We start from the raw sequence: 21,809 nt of genomic DNA on the forward strand, positions 1-21,809 counted from the left end.
ATAGGACTCTTCACAATAAAGTTTGTCTTGCATAAAAAGAGTTCACAGCATAAAATTGAAGTGACATACTTACAAAATGTCAGAATGATCAGACTCAGCAAGTAAACAGGTTTTAAAACAAAACAAAACACAAAAAAAACCAACCCATCAAAAAACCCTATACATCAATTGTGGGTAGTACCTAAGTAAGAGCTACATTCTTTTATCCAGATAAAAAAAAACCAACTCAGTGCCTAGAGCTAACTAACAGGTTGTATACAAGAGATTTTCGAATTGTTGCTTGCAGAAAGCCAATTTTTTATTTCTATTACTTCAGATCTTTTGACCTTGAAAAGTTACACATTTGATCAAGAATCTTTACATCTCTATCTTGTTCTGAAGGGTTTTTTTTCCTCTGTCATGATCTTAAGTTGTTCCTGAATATAAAAATTCTGCTTTCCTTTGACTTCAGCAGTGCACAACTATTAGATATATTTTCCTTTAAGGATATCTTTCTGGTGACAGCCTCAAGCAGAGGCTAACTCACAGTATGCTGGTATTAGTTTGGTACTATTGTCTTTGCAACTTCCAATTTAGTGAAAGTAGATGCAAAAAATAAAATCTGTAAACAGCTCTTCAACAAAAAAATCACATGAAGTACCTGCCAACCTTCCCTCGTGCCCCTCTAGAAGACATGGTATAAAATCTGAAGGGACATAGAAGAATGGCAGAAGAGAAAAAAAAATCCCTAACTTTGACCCCTAATCCTGGGAGGATTCAGATATAAACCCAAACCAAACTAAAGCAAGCAAACTCATATGACAGTTTGGAAACAAAGTCCAAGACTGGGGTTTTGAATGTTAGTGAGCCCACAAAACCAAGTTGTTTGCTGAATAGAATGTATGTGTGCCTGAACACTCTCTCACTTATACCCTTTGAACTCTCATACCCCTTTTTCAGAAAGACTTTTGATATTTTTATAGACAATAACTAGATTTCCTCACCTTCTGCCTTTCAGGTTTAAAACAACTTTGTTATTAAAGTTTCCTCTCTTCATTCAGGTTTTCTAATACCATGATTATTCCAGAAGCCTCTTCACTTGCTTCTGTTTTAAAACCTTTCTGCATAGTATTCAGGTGATGACTCACCAGCCCTTTTAATGTTTGCATTACTATTTCTACAGTTCTACTGGAAATACCTTATCTGATTATCTTACAATAAAATATCCTTTTTTCTTGACCAAAGCTCTTACCACAGTATCAAGGTGTATGATCTTGTACTTCATGCTATCGATTTTCATTTCTTTTACTCTGCTTCCTCAGGATCATTCAGTGATGACAACCCAATCCCCCTCTCAGCTGGCAAAGCTGTCTAACCCTTTGTCAGATATGCTCATTGGTTCAATACCATATTTTTTCCCATATTCATTTTAGACAGTACTTTATGTTTCTTCAACTTTTTATTTTAATGAATATTCTCCCATTTTATATAATATCAAATGCTTTCCTGAAGTCAGCATAGATTTCATGTGTCAAAAAAAAAAAGAAATTTAATAGTCAAAGCTAGCAGATTAGTCTACTACCAATAAATTCATTTTCATTTTATGCTACCCTCATTAACCTCCACATTTGTTTATTCTTTCCTCTATAAAATTTAATATCATTAAGGTCAGATAAAGAGATATGTAAATGCCCAAATCATTCTTTTATCCTCAGTTTCTTAAATAGTCTGTAGTCACACAACATTACTATAGCCACAGCAAAACTTGGTAAAAAATGTACTTACTAAACTTTTAGTTCCGTATCTTGGTTATCTCGGAATACAGAAATGGAAACTGGTATTGACAATATGAGAATATGGTACTCTGATTTTTTTCTTTCAACAAATTTCTATAGAGACATTTTGCTCGCCTCTCCCCCATCCCCAGATCATTATTCTTGTTTAAAATTAAAGCAATATTTCATCTAGGTTTCAGACTATACCTGTTTTATCTTAAATCCTAGAAATAATTCTCCAAAGCAAAGCAATACTACTTGTGTGCTCTCTCATTTATATTGCTCTAAACCTTTTGCTACCTCTTGCAACAGATACTTCAGCTGATATTTCAGAAATCCTACATGCTGTCCAACCTGTATGACAATTTTCTTGGATGTTCACAATCTCCATATCAAAAAAATCTTCCTCTTGCCTACAGATATTTCACTTCCCTTGTGCTATTCTGGCCCCTATATTCTGAGGGGATAGAGTGACAGTGACAAGCTGATCTCTAGCCTGATGCAGAAAACTATATCATATTATTAAAATAAAAAAAAAAAATCAAAAAAACCCCCCTGAAAATATACTATTGCTTTTGCCATTTGAACTTCATACTGGTCTGATGGACAGAGTTTACTGAATAATTCTCTAAAATTGCCAACGTATTATTGATGCAGCATTTAAAAGTAAAGTTAAATGACAAAATATAGCCTAAAAAACCCAAAAACCAACCAAAAACCCCACTGTATTGTCAGCACTAACAAAGAAATACTCCAGAGGCAAAATATGAGATGGTTTCTGTAAACAGCAGCAAAGGCCTGAAATATCCATTAACAGTGGAATAAGATCTAGTTGGATATACTCATTCCATGTGACAGAAGACTGAAAATACAATATTTATGCTTTATTTCTCCCAAGATGACATTTTCTCTTGCTTTCTACAGCCATTTTCTGGCTTTCTTGCCTTTTTACGTGTGTGTGTAACACACGTATACAATACTCTTACTGAAATCCATTTTTCCCCAAAGCCCTGGCAATGCCATTGCCTCTTGAGCCCTCGGACTTTCCTTTCTGCAGCCAAAGCAGACTCCAGTTGCCCACATGAAAGAAGCAGCTCTCTAAGCAGGATTTAATTAATTTTCTCTTATTTTGAATTCAAGCATGAGCATGCTAATGTAGTGTAACTGGTAAACAATGCATTAGCGTTTTTGTACCCAGTTTCCCAGTAATAATAGTACTATCATCAGCAGGAACAGGCCTCGGACCTTATACTAACTGTGCCCCATACTACCTACACAAGAGCCCTGGCCTGCTAGACTTGTTACAAACTTCTTTTGAGAATCTCCTGGGTGAAATGCAGCCCGACACCACATGTGTCTTTTCATGAGGTACAATTTAAGCTCAGAACTTGAAAATACGGGCAAAAGTTGAAAACAGAAACCGCCGAATGACAAACAATTCACTGATGGTTGGCTATTCATCAGTGGATTGCTATTGAAAGAAAGAAGCAGCTGCTAAGGCAAGGGGAAAAAAAGGCCAAGCGACATGATATGGCACCTGCCACAGCATGGGGAAGGAGCATCCCCCAGTGTTGCACAGTACACAGTGATACGGTGCAGTGTTGGACTAAGTGCTGCCAAGAGACAGAATCATCTTATAAAAGAAGAAATCAAATTTGGAGAAGGGACGAGAAAAAAGACCCTCGCATCAGTTGCGGCCCCCCTCCCTGAAGAGCTCTTGAGCCTCATCACCTTGACCCTTGTGGACCCAGACCATGCAGTACTGCACTGACTGCAGTGTATTGTATATTCACAGCTAATTTAGGATATCATTGCTAATTACTAGCTGCTTTGAATATGCAGTGATAGTGATTAATAATGATTAAGACTGAAACATTGGCATGAAATGTTAAAGAATATCAGTCTAGTAAAGTTTAAAATAAAAGTTTAAAACCAGCCTGATTTATCAGTCTTCTAAACAATCCCACCACTGCAATCTCTAACTCCCGGGGACAGATATATAGGTAGTGAGGTATACAAGCCCACACATACACATATATATATGCACTTGCAACACTTCCCTACTTATTAAAATTAAGCTTTCTCACCTTCAAGGGTCTATGCATCTGCACAATGTATTCAGCTTTTCTATTCCGTTGCCCTTTCTGCCATTTTAAGGTTCCTCTTGCAACTAATTTCTGCATAATACATTTGATATTTTTTCTTTGTCTTTTAGCAGAGATCTACATTTTTCCCCTATAAAGTATCAATAATATTCTATTTGTCTTAATCTCAGTATCGCTTAAAACGCTATACAGCAATGAAATCTGTCAGTAACATCCAGATATTTATACCCAGTTGAATAAATATGAAATTAAAAGTATTGAACCGCTTCATCTGAATCCTGATCTGTCTACAAATCAAACTGTCTACATGTTTAAATAACTGGGGGCTCAAGGACTGCACCAGGGATTGGCTATGATACTTAACTGTTGGATCACTGGAAGATGATAGAGGAAGAAAGCTATTTTCATGGACTACCGACATACTTCAATATCATATTAGAAACTGAAGCGCTGTTTTGGTAAAAATGTGCAAATACTCAAATTCTTGCTTAATATTTGATTTGCTAATTCATGCTTGTAAGAGATGCATGTATTTCTATGCCCTAAAGGAAATATAATATTTCACTTAGATTTCAGTAGTTCATTGCATAATTGTATCTTAAAACTACTCACCAGAAAACAGTACTGCGCACAAGTTAAAGTCACAAACATTAAAAGAAATGAGATTATTTGCAATAATTGTGTAGAAGTATTGCATATGATTGCATATGCATCAGCTTTTAAAACCAAAATTTTTATATTCAGGGGGAAAAAAAAAAATCACAAGAAGGTGTGTTTAATTACTTATTTTCAACCAGGCCCAATTCATTATAAAATGGTTCAGACAGGACTATGACAAATCTGTAGTGTGCTGATCTAGGCCTTGTGTCCCAATAAAGCAAGAGTTGTTGATCCATTACAGGTATAGACAGGGGTGCAAAAAACATCAATAAATACTAAACTGTAGAAATATTTAAAGGTGTACTTAAACCACACTCATGGATTTCCCATGAATTTCCCCTTGCAAATGTTTTATGCCCTTGGTATGGTATCTTAAATGCTGAAGTAGGACATTTTTATGTCTTAAATGGTACATTTCTGGTAAATAGAGATACGTATTCCATTCATGGAAATCTCTGAACAGCTACTTTCAACTGTGTTTCATAAAACTACATATAAAAAAGCTAACAAAACCACAGATAAATTGTATATCATAAGAGAAGCTACCTACCTAATAGCTGAATTAATCAAATTAACATGTGAGAATGAACAAGGATACTGTTCCTTTTTCAGTACTCTGAAGAACTCTTTTTACTGTCTTTCTGAAGAGCCACCAAAAAAGAAAATTCAGGTAACATATACAGAATAAAAAAATGGACCTCTAAAAATGGGCCTCTGGTTGGTAGCAAGTCTCCTGCTTATATTTCATAGCCATCATTCTTGAAAACTATCATTTAAGGCAGAGATAGCATACATAACATAAAAAAATTGGAAAATGAACTTTGCATTTAAAAAAAAAGGAATTCTCAGAAAAAGGTCATAATTAAGAAAAATGTTACCACATTAGTTACAAACATTTTTCAAAGCAAATCTCTGAATGGGCTACCATTCTACACTGTGAATCTCCTATAAGAACTTAGAAATTTGTGTAATCTGCAAGACAGTAAAACCGTCTATTGATTTTGGTACCGACTGAATATAATATAGCATGGAGTAATTTGTGAAGTTTGTAATGCCTTCTGAAAGCACAAACCCCCCCCCCCCCAAACAAACACAACAATCCTGACTACCTGAAAACACACCGTAAGACAAAACAAAAGCCCAAGCAATGCATAGCAGAAAGTATGTTACTGAATAGTACTGAGAAATTTGCCATAGACTTTTAGAAAATCTGTAGCAGGAAAAAACCCCTTTCCTTTTGACATATACATTGCTTACAGCATATATATTAATATTGTTCTCCCATGCTGTCCTAATGTTTTTAAATGTTGTAGGTGGGGGTGTTCTGTTTTTTAATGAATATAGATTAAAATTCACATTTATAATTTCGTTCCTAGATTAAAAAAAAAAAAGTGAAATTAATTATCTATGAAAAAAACTGAATAAAGTTTCAAAAATGAGAAAATGGATAAGATACTTTTAAAGCGACAATGAGTTAATGACTTTTAGAGGAAGGAAAACCTGCGGGTTTATATTGTTATTACAATATAAAAGGAAGACTCTTTACACTGTTACCTGTGTAAATTAGAGTCAGTCAAATAAAACAGCAGCCTGGATAAATGCAATATAAATCTTTAGAATACCATAAAATAAGAAATTAGTAAAGTGTACTAAATTACGAAAATATTTCTTGTCTGGAATACTAGTAGAAAAGCAGGAAAGCCATTATGTTTAAAAGAAGAGACAGCTTTAATTATATGAATCTTCAGGAACTGTCATATCAGTAAGCTCATTAGCTGCAATGAAAGTTCCTCCTGCTGATCTAAGAGTACTTAGAAAACAGGATTTGTTATACTTCAAAGCAAAAAGGTATCTTTAATTCATGTACTGTAACAGTGAATTAAGCCTACTTCTAGTATTACAAAAGTAGAAACTAAAACCTTAGCACATAATAGAAAAAACAAATTAAATACCCTGAATAAACTACAATTGCGTAGGTCGTATGTCCCTTGCTGTTTGCCTGTGAAAGTTATATTAAAAAAAAATTAAAATTTATTTTTCTTAGGCAATAATTAATTTACATATTGTGAATGTTTTATCATTTATAAACCACCATAAAATACATTTTAGCTTTACAACTAACAGACCTTGTCACTGCTCTTAAAGTCTTTCAAGCTATGTTAACAGCTTACTGTACAATAATTGCTGGACAATAGTTAATGAAATGAAAGGAGCAAGAATGTTTCTTCTAAAAAGGATAAAAAGAAAATGAGTGGCTCACCATTTTGAATCAGAAATAACTTGAGAGACAAGTTTTAAGAATGAGCAAGCACAAAATAAAAAAGATTGAATGTATGCTACAAATGGGCTGGCTGACACAAGGACAGTCATGTCAAGGAATTGTTCTAAAAAGCATCTTTTAAGGAACTTGTTTTAAGAAACTTGTAGAAGACTCAACAATCACTTGATGGTGACCAAACCAAAAATCAATAAATGCGTATTATAGTTCCATTTTTACACACCATGTTCAACTTAAAAGTTTTCTGTTAATATTTTTCAAATGGCATTTGCACATCTTTCTGCTACATTAATTTTGATTTATAATTTAAAGGACACTTGCAAATAATACCTTTATGCCACATATAAAATGTGAAATTATTGTATTTGCAGAAATGAAGACAGGAAATAAAACCAGGAAATAAAACTTGCAACAAAGCTATGGGAGAAAAGAATATTCTTATCAAACTTCTTTGATTAATTCTTGGGGATTACTTTTCAAAATTACTTCATAGCACAAAGTTCAGTGAAAGGGAATGGCGTTCCACCACCTCCAAAAGGCCCTAACCTTTGCTAAAGCAAAAGACAGAGAACAGCATTTAGAAACAAATACTGGAAGAAAACAAAACCAATATGCTTCACAGAAAAATTGAACATTATATTAGTGTAATACACACCAGAAAAGAGTGATGTATTTCCTCACCCAACAACTTTGACAAGCAAAGGAGCATATATGTAAACAGAAGATCCTATTGGATGACAGGAAAAAGCCAGGCTGGCTTCCTTTTCTACTATCAGCAGCCTGTAACACCTAGAACCTTTGGATCCAGTTTTCCAAATTTACTGGAAGTCTGAACTGCCACCAATAAATACAATCCAGGATGGACTATTCTTGTTAAGCACTAAGTATTATTGCTTGGAATGGATGAGAAACTCTAAGCCCTCAATACCCAAATTCTGTTCTAACACAACCAGTATTTCTTCTGCAATAAGCATATTTGACTAGATGATCATCAAGAGGAAAGATTTTTTTATGACTTCCCCTCTATCACTCTCCCTAGCAGCCATAATGATGCCTTGTAACATCTGCTGTGTTTCCCAGCTCACTGCAGAAGCCTCAATGCAAATCATTCATCATCATTCTTGGTCAACTTGTCTTCATCAGCACATCAGGAAGTTACATCAGACCAGGTGAGTCCATTATGTTGAATATGGCTGATCACAAGCACAGATTCACAGATTTTTTTGAACTGACCTTTTGGTAAGCTCAAGCAAAAATAGCCACTTCATTAAAAATTTACTGTGCAAATGTAGGTGCATATTATATCAACCAGCTTCATAAAAATATACTTCTGCAAAAGTACTAAAAGGTTTTAAAAAATTCCAGTGCAGGAGGAGTCTTTCAAAACAAAATGGAATTTTGCAAGTAGGGAAACAAGTATAAACAAACACACTGATACACTAATCTGTTAAAGACATCCTAAGCCTCTGTCTTTTTCACACAGTAAAACTGAAATGCAAAATACATCTCATAATACACTGAAGTAAATTCAGTGTATAAACTTGAAAACATGGTCATTGATTTCCACCCTACAACGTACTGAGTGAGATCAAAGATTCATCTAGTCAATAGCAGGTACCTAAAAAAGAACAGAAAACCTGGACTGACTGATAATTTTACTGGTTACTCTTTGAATGGTCAGTGTTGTATATCTCAGAAGCTTTCCAGAAGACAATCACCAGCTTCATATAAGATGACTGTTTACACTGAAATAACGGCTTCTAATAAGGAACATTTTCCTTTTTCTGGCTGATACACAAAATTCAACCACAATACAGCCAATAACATACTAGTAATGAAAAAAAAAACAGTTGTCAGTTAACAGTGGGTTCTATGAAAATAATGCATAAAATACCGAGTTTATATACAGTAGAAACTCCTTCCATTACCAGTACAGTTACATGAAGGGCTTGAAGCTTTTGACAACTATTTAAAAATACTTGAACTTCTAAGTGGTTATAATGCACCAACTAAAATTGGAAACATTAAGAACCATGATAACAGAAAGTGAACTCTATGTGAGTGACCACTATCTCAAGTTCTCTATCAGAAGCAGGTTTTACAGAGCTGTAGTTTGTGGCAGGGGGACGGAGCGAGGCACTGTACAAAGCAATACAGATAAACAGTGATATTTTCCAAACTGACATAAACGAAAAACTATTAATGGAGACAGCCCATCCAATCTTCTTTTCCTGCAAGAGTATGACAGTGCTGAGGTGGCATCAATTTCTAACTCCATGCTTAGTCAGTTTAAATTACTTAAGCTGTGATAAAATATGGAGAAGAAACTCTCAATTAAAAAATTAACTGCAAAAAATCTGCGGCTGCGTATATTGCGATTTACCATATTCCATGCTGCATGATGATGCAGGAAAAAGAGGAATTTATTTTTCCAGACTTCCAATGCTACTGTTGCATGAAAAACACACATGGGGAAGATAAAACTGTTCTGATTCATGTTCAGAAAAAAAAAATTAAATGTTGTTATGACAGCTTTTCTGCATTTCTGAATTAAAAGACACTGAGTGATTGTACTACACTTACCATATAAAAGATTGAAAGATCGAAATAGTTTAAGATCTGTTAATAGACAAGAATGTTTAAAAGAAATCTATTTTGGACAGCCAGTCTAGAAGATACGTTAGAAGAAATGTAATGGGAAATCCTGCAGTAAATACTAGAGGACTGAACAATAAATATTATGTTCAAGACCACTTGCAGCTGCTCAAACTACTGATCTATGCTATAGCTATTAATGTCCATTTTAAAAAAAAAGTTAGTATAAAACAAACATAATCTCACACAAAATACACTGCAATGCATGCAGAATCAAAACTTCTAGTTAGTTATACGAACCTTTACTAGCTTTATCTAAATGCTGAAAATCCTCAACAAAATTCAGGACATCTTGATAGCTTTCTTCACACACTTCTACAAGAAAATGGAGCAATGTTGTTTTTTGATCTGCCGACTTTGTGTCTTTCAGCTAGAAAGAAAAAAGGAAATGTTAAAACACTGAGAATAAGATTACTTCTGACTATTTTGATAATTAATATATATTACTAATCGGGAACCCAAGAAAGGTAAGAATAAACTGCTGAACTGGTACAGCTCTTTTAAAGAAAACCCTAAGTAACGGGTTGTTTCATTTCCCCCCTTGCTAAAAATCCCTAGAAAGGTCACATTAAATATTTTTTAATTCTATGCAATATTTGAGTTCTGTACTCAAAAAGAGTACACATTTCTCTTTCTAAACTGTAATTATTTAAGCAATACAGGAATATTTGCAAAACCATGAATAGGTCCATGAAAGTGTAAAAACATAAAAATAAAAATCAGAGCCAAATCAGCAAAATCTTACGTTACATGTTGCACATATCCACTCCATGACATGATTTTCTTATGTGTGAAGATAACTTTAAGCCTAACAATACTTATGCAGTGGAAGCTACATGAACCTGCATAAGTTCTTGTTGTTATCAATTGTCAATAGAGCAAACAAGAATTCATAGGATTCACTGTTTAAAAAATTCAACTTCAAAAATTCTTAAGCACAAACTTTTCTTTCTGAACCCCTTATACATATAAAATTATTTTAAGCCCGGCCATCTTAAAACTTGCAGCTACTTGTGCAAAAAACACTAACAATTGACAACTGGCAAATATTCAGTTATACATTCCTTTTGTAGTCTCCTGTTTGAACTAGTCTTTTAAATCGCCGGAGAGATTTTTAGAAATAGAAAATGACATCTCATATGAAAGTGTTTCTTCACTACTTAAAAACTATTTCTGCATAAAACAACAGAAAAAGTGTACATGTACATAGACACATACAATGTATGCACACATACTAAAGGGCTACCACAATTGCACACAGACTTGTACATCTGAGTATCAAGGGAAGAAATCTTTAGCACAGTATTAAAACTAGCACTAAACAAGTAGAAAACTCATGTTAGTTTGTTTCAATACTGTTCTTTAGTTTGGTTACCATGAAAAATACAAGTGCTCAGCAATGCTCAATGGCATAAGAGTAACTACAGCCACAAGGCAGAAAGGAAAAATTACCTTTCTTTCCAAAGAGGGTTCAAAACCAGACACAGAGCTATATGGGTGGGGATTACTTCTGAATAAGTAACTGAGGGCAAGATCAATCCCAGTTTAAATATACATACACATTCATACTTTTTTTTTATATCTATTACCACAGTTTTCCCATGGTTGCACAATTTCTTATAAAGAGATTTTTTCACATTTCTTGTGCTTCCCAATATCCTCAGAGATCATTTAAAGGGCATTTTATTGATCTGATTTAAAAACTAAATTAGAGTATATTGTCTGCTTTTCCCATACTGTATGTAAATTAAAATGGAGAATTTTGGATGATGGTTATCACTGAGGTTGATATTTCATAAAAAAAAGGTCAGTGATTATTTTCGAAGACCAAAATGATTCTATCTTAAGAAATAGGGTGAGATAAACTCTTTTGGAATGTATATGTTCTCTTTCAAATGAGTGGATTGATAATAATGTGAGACATAATTTTCAAAATAAAGAGAAAATGGAACATGTATTTATCAAAACCAAAAAATATATTCTAGGGTCATTACTGTATGCAGTGTTATAAAGTAAGTTATTTCTACTGTACTGGGAATGTCAGTGAGAAATGTCTCAATAATTGAAACATCACACAAAATTTCTACAATGTGACACTGCTTAAAATACATGTAGTTAACAAAAGTTAGTTTTAAAAATAAACCAGTGTTATAAACATGCATATAATTTTAATATATTATTATTTAATAAATGATTGAGTATTAGCATACCAATATAATATCTCTCTTCTGAGAATATGCACGCATGTTCTCTGATGCAGAAGAACTATTACAGTTCAATTCTACATGGTGCTGGGAAAAGGCAAGATACGGAATTGTCTTCTGCAAAGTTCATAGTTCATATAGTTCCCTAGGCATAGCTGGGCACAGAAGAGCAGATAAATTGTATATTCTTCAAATATTACAGAAATGAACATCTTTGAAGGAGAGAAGTCACTGCAAATTTCTTAATTTCTCAGAACCCCTACCGAAAACTGCTGTACAGACCACCAAGCAGTCTGCAATTCGCAGCTTTCTAGTTTGGGGCCTTGAAGGAATATTGTTTTGGGTGGTATTTTTCCTGTTTTAATACTAATATTTTTAATAGTTGAACCAGTTTATTATTCTCAGAACAGAGGAGATCAAGCATTAACCAACACACTACACATAGTTAAGAAAATCCCAAAAATTACACATATATAGTTTTACCTCTGTGTTTCCAGACAAAGTGATCTGTCTGTGTAAGACACAATTTCATAACCAGTGAAGGCTTGGCACTCACGGACTTCCTAAATGAGGCCACAATTGGATGAGGTGAATTAGGAATTGGTGACTATTACCCTGATACACATTGGACTGGATAGTCCAGAGTTACCTCTAAAACCCAGCTGTGCAATACTGAAGCAAGCAAGAAAATTTGTAATAGAAATCAGATCTCAATTCTCCATCAAATCTGCTGATATATTGGAACGTCACCATGTATCATGAAGGAAGAAAACTGTGGCTGATGTGCTTAATACCTGGGTCTTTTTCGATATTTGTCTGGGATGACATAAAAATATAACATTCTCAGATTATATTGGTAGTATTAATTCATTATAAAGGTAGGATAGCAAATGCAAACTCCCCATGATTCTCTCTCTGAAAATCTGTCAACCTTCAAAAGAACAAGTAGCTGACTGTAGGTTGCACTTGTCCTAGAATATCTAGTGGCACAGATCTGAAATTTTACAGACAATCTCTAAGGTGGCCAAAGTTGCTCTGCCTCCCAGCAAAATCTGTAATAGTTGGTCTTTCTTTCCTAATCACAGAATGGTTTGGCTTAGAAGGGACCTTTAAATATCTTCTAGTCCAACGCCCCTGCCATGGGCAGGGACATCAACACACTCATATTCCACAACCATTAAGGTTACATTATCTTTCCCCTGAAAAGTTTTTAAGCACTGTGGTTTGGTATTTACAAGCTAGCAATCTGAAGTGATGCCAAGTCAAATATATGTGAAACCTTTGTCATTGGAACTTCGGTTTTTTACTTGCACGTTTCTATGTAAATGAAACATACTGAGCATTATGACACATGTTTATGCATATTTAATGAAGTCCTGGAAGGATTAAACCAGTATCACCACTTCTAATCATATAACACAATACGATGACAAAATTACACTGTACTAAGCATTTTGATCATAGGGAGTAAATTACCTTTTTTGGTCCTTATAGCTTTGTATCTACTTCACCTACAGACTATTGGTAGTGATCAGCATCTCTCCTGAGCAGAAGTTTGGACTAGGTGCCTACTGACATACTTTCCCACCTGAATTATTCCATGCTTCTAAGAAACATGCACACACTTCCCAACTAGTTAACTAAATACTCTATTCAAAATATTATTTATTTTAGCTCTGAATTTGGCCTCACGGCAACTCTTTGAGAATTATTAGTATACCTGGATTTCAAAAGCTTTCCACAATCTTCTTCACTATCAAGTTCTTAACTATCTTTGCAGTTAGAAAGCTTTCTTAACTTTTAAGCAAACTTCTGTTACCAGCAAAGCCAATTATTCCATCCCCTACCTTAACTACATAGAAAAAAAATGTTCAAAAGTCTTCTTTATCATAAATTAATAACAAAAGGACACTGTTATGTCCTCCTCGTGTTCTTCTCCTTTCTTTTCTAAACTAAATACACTTAAAAGCTTTTTTCTCAGTTTAGAAGAGTTACATGTTACTGTCATCTGGATTCTCACCAGTCAGTCTATATATTTTCTACAGTAATACAGACAAGGTTTCACTTAAAACCTTATCAGCACCAAGTAAGCAGTAGATAATCACCATCTTTATAATACATAGAAGGTCCACTAAAAGAGACATTTTTTCCTCTTAAACAGAATGTTGTAACCTCCTGGAAAGCTAAATAACCTGTAAGCATGCAAATCGAAGTAACTATGAGATGCCTGATTATCAAATGCATTTAATGCCAGAGCACTGTAGAGTTAGCAAGGACTTAACGCCCATTTTCTGGAATTCTGCCTAGCCATTCACTCCTTATTTTCCTTATCGGCACACATCAGTTCACTTTTCCTATGTGTAGTACTTCATGGTAGTCTTCAAAATTTTCATCTTCTAGATCTTAGATTATTTCTCCAAGATAACTTTTGAATTTGGATCCTGCTCTGCAAAGTACCTGTAATAATTACCTTCATATTGTTTTCATAAGTATATTTCTTTTTTTGTTGCCTTGTGCATTAAAAATACAGATAAAATAACCAGACCTAGGACAGATTCTTGTAAAATCATACCGAAGAAGTAAATGCACTCAACTGGAGAAAGAACCTTTAGTATCTTCTGTCTGAATATGCTTCTCAACAAATTGTACTTTTAACTCAATAATTTCATCTACGCTGTATTTCTCTAGGTGGCTGATGTATGCTTAAATGTTTACTCTAGACTAGGGAAGGTATATATTCTCTATGAATATTTAAGTTATAGGTCTTGCATACAACACTCGAGAACTATAGTGAAAGAATTCTTCTGAAACATGGCAGAGTAAGGGTGGTTAAAGAATGTAGAAGTTAACACACTGTATTTTCTCCATTGTGTAAAAAGATAAAGAAGCTGAGAGAAGACAAAGCATACATACAAACTTCCAAATAATTCCTTTTTCATAAGGACTATTACATATATATGTGTACTCTGCAGATTTTGCAGCGACCTCCCAGAGGGCACAGGAAAAAAATAAAAACACTAAATAAGGGGAAGGCAATTAGGATTAGAATTTATTATAAATTAACACTCAGGAAAGTATAGCTGTCTTATTGTATATACCTTATATAAAAGTTGAAAGAATGAAAATGTAAGGAAAATTAGAAGAAACAGGGAACTGAAGAAACTGAGAAACAACAAAAGAGAATCAAATAAGGAGAAAATTTATATAAAAGAGAAAACATAACTGTATTAAAACGGATTAAAATGCAACAGTCTTCGAAGCGCTTAGACATGTAAGACTACAACACCACTATGATCACAGTGATATGGTCCTTCCATAACCTTATTTAATCTTTTTTTTTGTTTTTTTTCTAATTATTCCCTCAGTATGGAGTCTTCCAAAAGTTTAAATGCAAGCCAGTCTCAAGATGATTGTACACAGATTAAATGTATTGTTCAAACCATCAACTAGTGCTAAAAATTATTGCGGGGGGGGGGTGGGGGGGGGGTGGGGGGGTGGAACCAAAGAATTAACTGCAGGAAAAAGATTAAAACAAGGTATTTAAGTAACATAATAAAAACAAATGAAAAAAGTTAACGTAATACTCAACATGGACATTTCAAAACTCACTTTACATAGGGAGCTGAGATTATATCCAAAGGTTTGTGCATTCCGAGAACCTGCATTCATGTAGTTTCCCATTAACAATACTAGTTCCAGCAGCTTGCTAAAGCTTTTACTCTTCTTTATCTCTTCACAGGCAGCACTGACAGCCATGATGTCAGGTTTGATGTTGTTCACCTGCTCCTCAAACTGAAGCTTAAAAAGAATAGCACTGAGCCGTGGCCGTAGTCTCTTCACGTTGCTCATCTGATTGAAAAGAAAATAGGAGATTTCCTTTAAAATTCATGCTACACTTTGGCACTGTACAAATGCATACAATCTGTAATGATTTATTGGTGTGACAGGCTTGAAGAAGCAATATATCTGCTATAACTGATAGCAAATGAACGAATGAATGAGAGACAGTTGGGTAAGCAACTGAAATCCCATCTTGTGGTTAATACGAACTGCCCCCATCCTTTCCCAATAACTAGTCTGTGTAAGCAATAAAAGATAAAGTGTCATCATATATCACATCTGTCAACTCATATACCAAATCCTATAAAACTAATCCAAGTTTATGACCCAGTAGTTGCAAAGTAATAGAAGTAGTTCACAAATTTTGTATAACTCAGGATGTACCAAAACAAGGCAAATCTCATTTTCTGGTGCAAATATTTAAAAGCGGATTTCAATAAGAACTTACTAGAAACTTGCAGGAAAATAGAAGTTTTGAAAAATCTCAGCTGTGAAACACTTAATATAGCACATGTTAATATATACCAGCATTCATACCCCACTATACTACTGGACCTTATACAGTTAATTAGGTAACACAGAATGCTCCCAGGAAAACAGTAGCTTCTGTAGATCACATGCAAAAGACTTGGCTTTTTCTATGGTTTACTGGTCAGGGGTTTTCAACAGAAGTTTCAATCTTCCCATGTAACTTAGGTCATTGAATTCCCACCCCAGAGATACTTTGCACATTATTTACTACACCCAAACAAGACTCCAAATTTTATGGCTTCTTTAAGTCAAGGAACATCGAATGCATTCAATAAATTAAATTCCTCCATCTCCCAAGTTTCCAATGTACTACTCATCCTTCCAACTCTGTTACAGAAATCTTGAAACATTTTTTGGGTTTGGCATTACATACAATCCCAGAAGCTTTCTGTTTTCCGTTCTTGCTCCTTTTCTCCTTACCAGGCACTATATGTTCCTACTTTCCTTCTTCCACTGCAGAAATCACGTTTTTTTCCTCCCTGCTCTGTGGTTCTGTTTGCATGGGAGAAACGTCTCAAATTCTTCCATGAGCTTCTTCCCTCATTTTTCCCTATCCCTGTTTTCTCACAATTCTGTAAGACCTTCTTTCCCATACTTGTACTTCTCTTTCTCAAGGTAAGGTTCAAGTCAATAATGCCTTGACAATTCCTGAAATCCTAAACTAGGTTTTGAGGTTTTTTTCTTTTTTTTTAAATAATAAACACATGTTACAGTTCCCAACTATCAGAACTTCTCAATGCAAGAAAAGAAGCAATAATATTGGCACTTCTCCTACAAAGTAATAGTTTTCATATAGTGACCTTAAAAGTTTGCCTGTAAATTGTAAATATCCCTTTCCAAACCACAGTGATACCTAAGGTTTTACAGAATATTTCTCAACCCATATCTTCTCTATCAATGTGAAAATAACTCTGACAGTGCAACGTTTCACAAGTTGTTTGGTGCTGATTGTCCCACAGTAGACTCAGTGAAAAGGATAATGGTGACACTCTTCATCCATTTCAGTGTAAAGTCAAACAAGTTATCTTAAACTGATACTGAAGGCTGTCTAATCCACAGGGTTTGGCATACAAGCAGAAGAGGATGGAATTTAGTCTATTTCATTGGTTTTACTGTGACAGTAGTAGAAATAAAATCAGGTAGCGTTAACATTTTATGCTACTAAGCCACTTCTGCAATGCCTGTGTCGCAGTGCAACCACCTGATGATGTCCCATTAAAGTAAATATACCATTTGCATTTTAGTTCAGACAAGAAATCTTAAAAGTAAAATAAGCAATCCTTTCCACTAACCACACTTGGGTTTGCATCACAGAGCAGAGCACACAAACAGGACGTCTTTCAGATGAAACTAGGTTGAAAAGCAACTCCACTACCAAGCTTTAGTCCACAGACTGCCTCCAGACTTGTCCTAAAGTAACATGCTAAAGTGTATATAGTTTGAATGTTAGCTCAGTATCAACTGTAGGCAGGTACTCTGTACTCATTATACACTAAATAGCATCCAATAATGTGGTGAAATTCTTACTTAAGAACAGTTAAGCAAGAATAATGGGACTTGAATTCAAATAGGGCATTTCACAGGGAAATAGAAATGGAACACCTAAAGTCCACCTAAAATTAATGTAGTGCTTTTACAACTTTACACCTAATTTAGGAATAAATACCTAAAAGAACATTAAGGTACTGGACAGAGGCAAGCGTCACAAAGTCATTCTCCCACCTCCGTCAGGAAGAATCAATATTAACCCCTTTTCTTCAAACAAGTCACTTACTAGATTTATATGTGTACTACTACTTCTCAGCATATTGAGAAGAGTGCTTTTAAGTTTTGTTCTCCATTCAGGAAGAATTTGAGACTAGACTAGAAAAACACAAAACTCCATTGAAATTATCCAGATTTTTAATATTTGTCCCTACTCAGGGTGCAATAGAGACAATCATTAATATCAAACCATGGGAACTAACGAAGTGTAAGTTGCATTGATTTTAAATGGTACCAAACTCAAGATACTACAGAACCAGCAGATGATGCATCATTTATTGACTCTTGCCTTCTCAGACAGGCAAATTCTTGAAACTGAAATAATCAGATACTTTAGATCACAAAGATGTGTTGCACAAACACATGCAAGCACATATGCATGAAAGATGCGAAGTTTTCATCAGAACCAGTTGAACTACAACAAATTAAGAAGTTCTGTATGTAAGTCTTAAGGATGGATGCAGAACTATGTAATCTAAAAAAAATCAGAAACAGAAGCACATGCCAGAAATGCAACAGAAATGCCATTGGGCGCTTTTTTATTATTGTTTTTTAAATACTCTGAAATCCATAGTTCATGTACAACGCATGTTGTTGGTACTATTTGTTTACCTATTTGCTAAGTCATTAATTGAGAAGGGAGAAGATAGAGAGTTCCCTTAGCAATATATGGATTTCTTTGTGACATGTAATCTACAAATATATTCAAATAGTAAAATCCATACAACTTATCACAAGAGATGCTAAGAATTTAAGTGGTGCAATGTTGAGAGGCTTATTTTCATGCCTTATACTTTTTTTATACTCAGTATCTAAGTACGTAAGTCTACTCATGACCTTATAGCGGAATCCTGAAAACAAACAAACCAAATAACTAAAAAGGGAAGTTGAAGTAGAAAGCTAAAGGGTGAGTGGAGTACACGCATCAGAGAACTCAGTTTATGGGTAATGAATTGTTCTATTTTTGAAGTAATAGTCCACAAGAATATTCTCACTACGTGCAAGTCCAAATGGGAATTGACAATTGAATTGAGCTATCTGGTAGTAGCTCTCACAGCCCTTTATCCAAGCGCAAAGAGAGGTTTTTCTCTCAAATAAAGCATAAACTTGAAGGCACCTGCAAGAGTGTGCCATCTGGTAAACGTGTGCTTTCACTGTCTGCTTTGTTGATGTCAAGCAAGTTACTGATGTCTCAGAAGTTACACTGACATTACATTTTGATCACTGAATGTGATTCATTCTTACCACAAGCTCGTAGAGAAGCACACTGCAAGGATTCCAGTTTCACAATATACCTTCCTTAAAGGATCAACAGTGCCGAGGCTGTCAGACCACCTGAAAGTGTTCCCATCCAAAAAGTAAAGTATCAGTTACAGCCAAGCTGACTAAGAGAGTAAACTGGAAGGGCATCCCCTGTGGAAAACGTGTGGTTTTCATCACTGCAGCATCAGTGAACTCTACAGAGTGCATAGGTAAAAAGTGTGAATTTCTAACACTTATCTTTAGACTCATGCACTTGAAAAGCAGAAAAAAATTTCCAAGTAAGGAAGAACTGATACCTTAACAGACCTTTTATCACATGTTTAAAGAAGAAAAAAGAACAGCCTGCTCAATTTGAAATGGACAGTCAATATGCCCAAACCTTAGTGAAGATCCGCAGCATTCTGGAAAGACCAAACATTATTTCAGTGTATGGGAAGTCAATCCATGATAATGGAACAGTATTTTTGTTGAGAAGTTTTTATGGCTCTGTGGAAATAGTACATCTTTCTTCACCTTTGAAACACTCTTTTTCCAAAATAAAGGCAAGAACTGCCAACTCAAAAGTAAAATTACATGAGAAACCAGAAAATCTTTATACTTGCAATGTGGATATGTGTACATGCAAACAATTGAACTGATGACTTTTCAGCCTTACTAGCATCAATATAGGGCATGTCCTGCTACTCTATTTCTCCAGCTTGAATTTTAAACAGCTTGAATTTGCACCACTGACTCAGTTTCTTGCAAATCCAAGACTTTCCAAAAGGATATTCAGGACAGAAAAAAGGGAGTGTACTGTAAGTGACACAGGGACAACATCTATCAATTACCTCCTAGCTGCACACAGATAGTCTTCTCCTGTCTTGTGGATGACAGTGCACTGATGTACAGTGCAGAAAATCCCTGGTACTTTTCTGATGGCATTATGTTCCACAGAGATGGACCAGCAAGGCCAGTCTGCAGATCTCAGAAATGGGGGCATTCCTTTTGAATACTCCAGAAGTCACCTGTCTTATGAAATAGATCCAAATTGCCAATGGGGGCTACAACACAGCTGTCAAAACAAGCTGAATTTACAGTCTTCCTGCTGAAATTCACAGATAGGTATGTTCTACTATGAAAAGAAAGAGGTGATTTTTTTTGTCTTATCCAAAAAATACCATTAGATTTACTGACATCTTGATCAGAATGGAACGCATAAACAGCTTTTGTTTCTCCAAGTTGAATTTGGACAACTGTATTTTCCTAAAAAGGAATCATGCAAGAGTGGAAGGGTCTGAATTTCCCAAATTATTCTATTTTTAGCAGACCTAACAGATGTCAGAAAAGCTATTTTTATTAAAAGGTGCATATGGAGCAAATGCCACTAGACTGACAAGCTTTCCTCATGGGAAACCAAGTCAAGAGTTCAATATAGGTAAAAATCCTCTGTAAAACTTCTAATTCAGCCAGAAAGCAAAAATAAATAAATTTATACCAGACGTCAAGGGCAGAAGTCATTTATGAATTTAAAACAGAATAATATAATATTAAACCAAATGGACGAGAGTTTCTGAAAGTAAAACAGATCTAGCTGTATTCCAGATGCAAAAATCTGATCAGCTTAGCTCTAAAATAAATACCTCATCTTCTGTCTGGCTACTACTAGGAATTCAGCTCCTAATGAAAAGAAGTCTACACTATTATTTCAAGCCTCCGAACATACAGGCCATGAAGGTACAGACAGATGATCAAGGTCTGGATAGGAATGTCTGAAAACCATGACAGCAGGCTTAGTACTTCCCATCAGGTTGAACCACCATAACAACTCCAACATAACAGTGGAATTTGACGCTACATAATTATTTAAGCAATACATAGCGGTAACAGACCACAATAGCAGCTGATTATGAGGTCTTTGATTTGACAGACATGACCCATTTTTAAAAAAGCTCAGCTCTCTAGCACATTCATATTTAGTATAGTGTTCTCTGCTGACCCAACAAGGTGTCCAAGTTAATTTCCTAAGCAGGAATGTATACGTCTATGATGATGACAGTACCGGTAAGGAAAAAGCATTCCACTATAGATCTCCTGTAGTCCTGTCAATAGAGAATACAATAACAACTGTGGAATTTTTATCCATATGGTTATTTAGTATATTTGGAACCACAGATAATCCATGGCAAAAACAATCTGATGTGAAGTGTCACCTAAATGAATGCTGTGGAAGACAGCTTGCCTATCTTGGAGAAAGTTCCCCAGTTCTACAAAATGATCACAGGGAAAGTAAATCCTAAAGCACGTGGGCTCCATAGGAGTTCCTTTGAGCACTAAAGTCTGAAGCTGGAACAGGTGAAATATCTGCATAGTCATTTCAAGCTCCAGGGATGTAAGAGGTACTGACTAGCCTCAAGGTTCTTTCAGCACAGCTGCCCTACATTAGCCAGTCATTTGGACACTCAATTTAGGTGGCTAAATTCCAAGAAACCTTTGAAGTTGCTGAGAGTCAAAATGGGAGGATCCTGTATTGGTCATGCTCCTTAGGTCATAAGGTGAATGGCTGGAGGCAAAAGACGAGGACCCTTCAGACAAACAACCTAATTGATCTGAAGTTGTAGAGATACCTGCCAAGAAGAAAACTGAAAGAGATAGCCTATGTGTGTGCTGGAAGAAACAACAACCAACAACTTCCAGCCATTCACATTAACATCAGGCAACAATAAGACACTTTTTTATAACCTATTCTTTAGATTAGCTACCCAAAATAGTTTTA

The 21,809-nt window shown here is 35.1% G+C and overlaps 1 protein-coding gene across 1 annotated transcript in view; it reads right to left on the reverse strand.

Moving 5' to 3' along the window:
* DIAPH3 (diaphanous related formin 3) overlaps positions 1-21,809 on the reverse strand; it is a 254,424-nt gene that overhangs the window by 92,872 nt on the left and 139,743 nt on the right. Inside the window, exons 22-23 of the mRNA XM_059831346.1 lie at positions 15,266-15,505; positions 9,693-9,822 (exon numbers count right to left, since the gene is read on the reverse strand). Of these exons, the coding sequence (XP_059687329.1) occupies positions 9,693-9,822; positions 15,266-15,505 (370 nt within the window). The remainder of the gene's footprint in view (positions 1-9,692; positions 9,823-15,265; positions 15,506-21,809) is intronic.

The sequence above is a fragment of the Gavia stellata genome, chromosome 1, assembly GCF_030936135.1.
Source record: "Gavia stellata isolate bGavSte3 chromosome 1, bGavSte3.hap2, whole genome shotgun sequence".
NCBI classification, from domain to species: domain Eukaryota; kingdom Metazoa; phylum Chordata; class Aves; order Gaviiformes; family Gaviidae; genus Gavia; species Gavia stellata.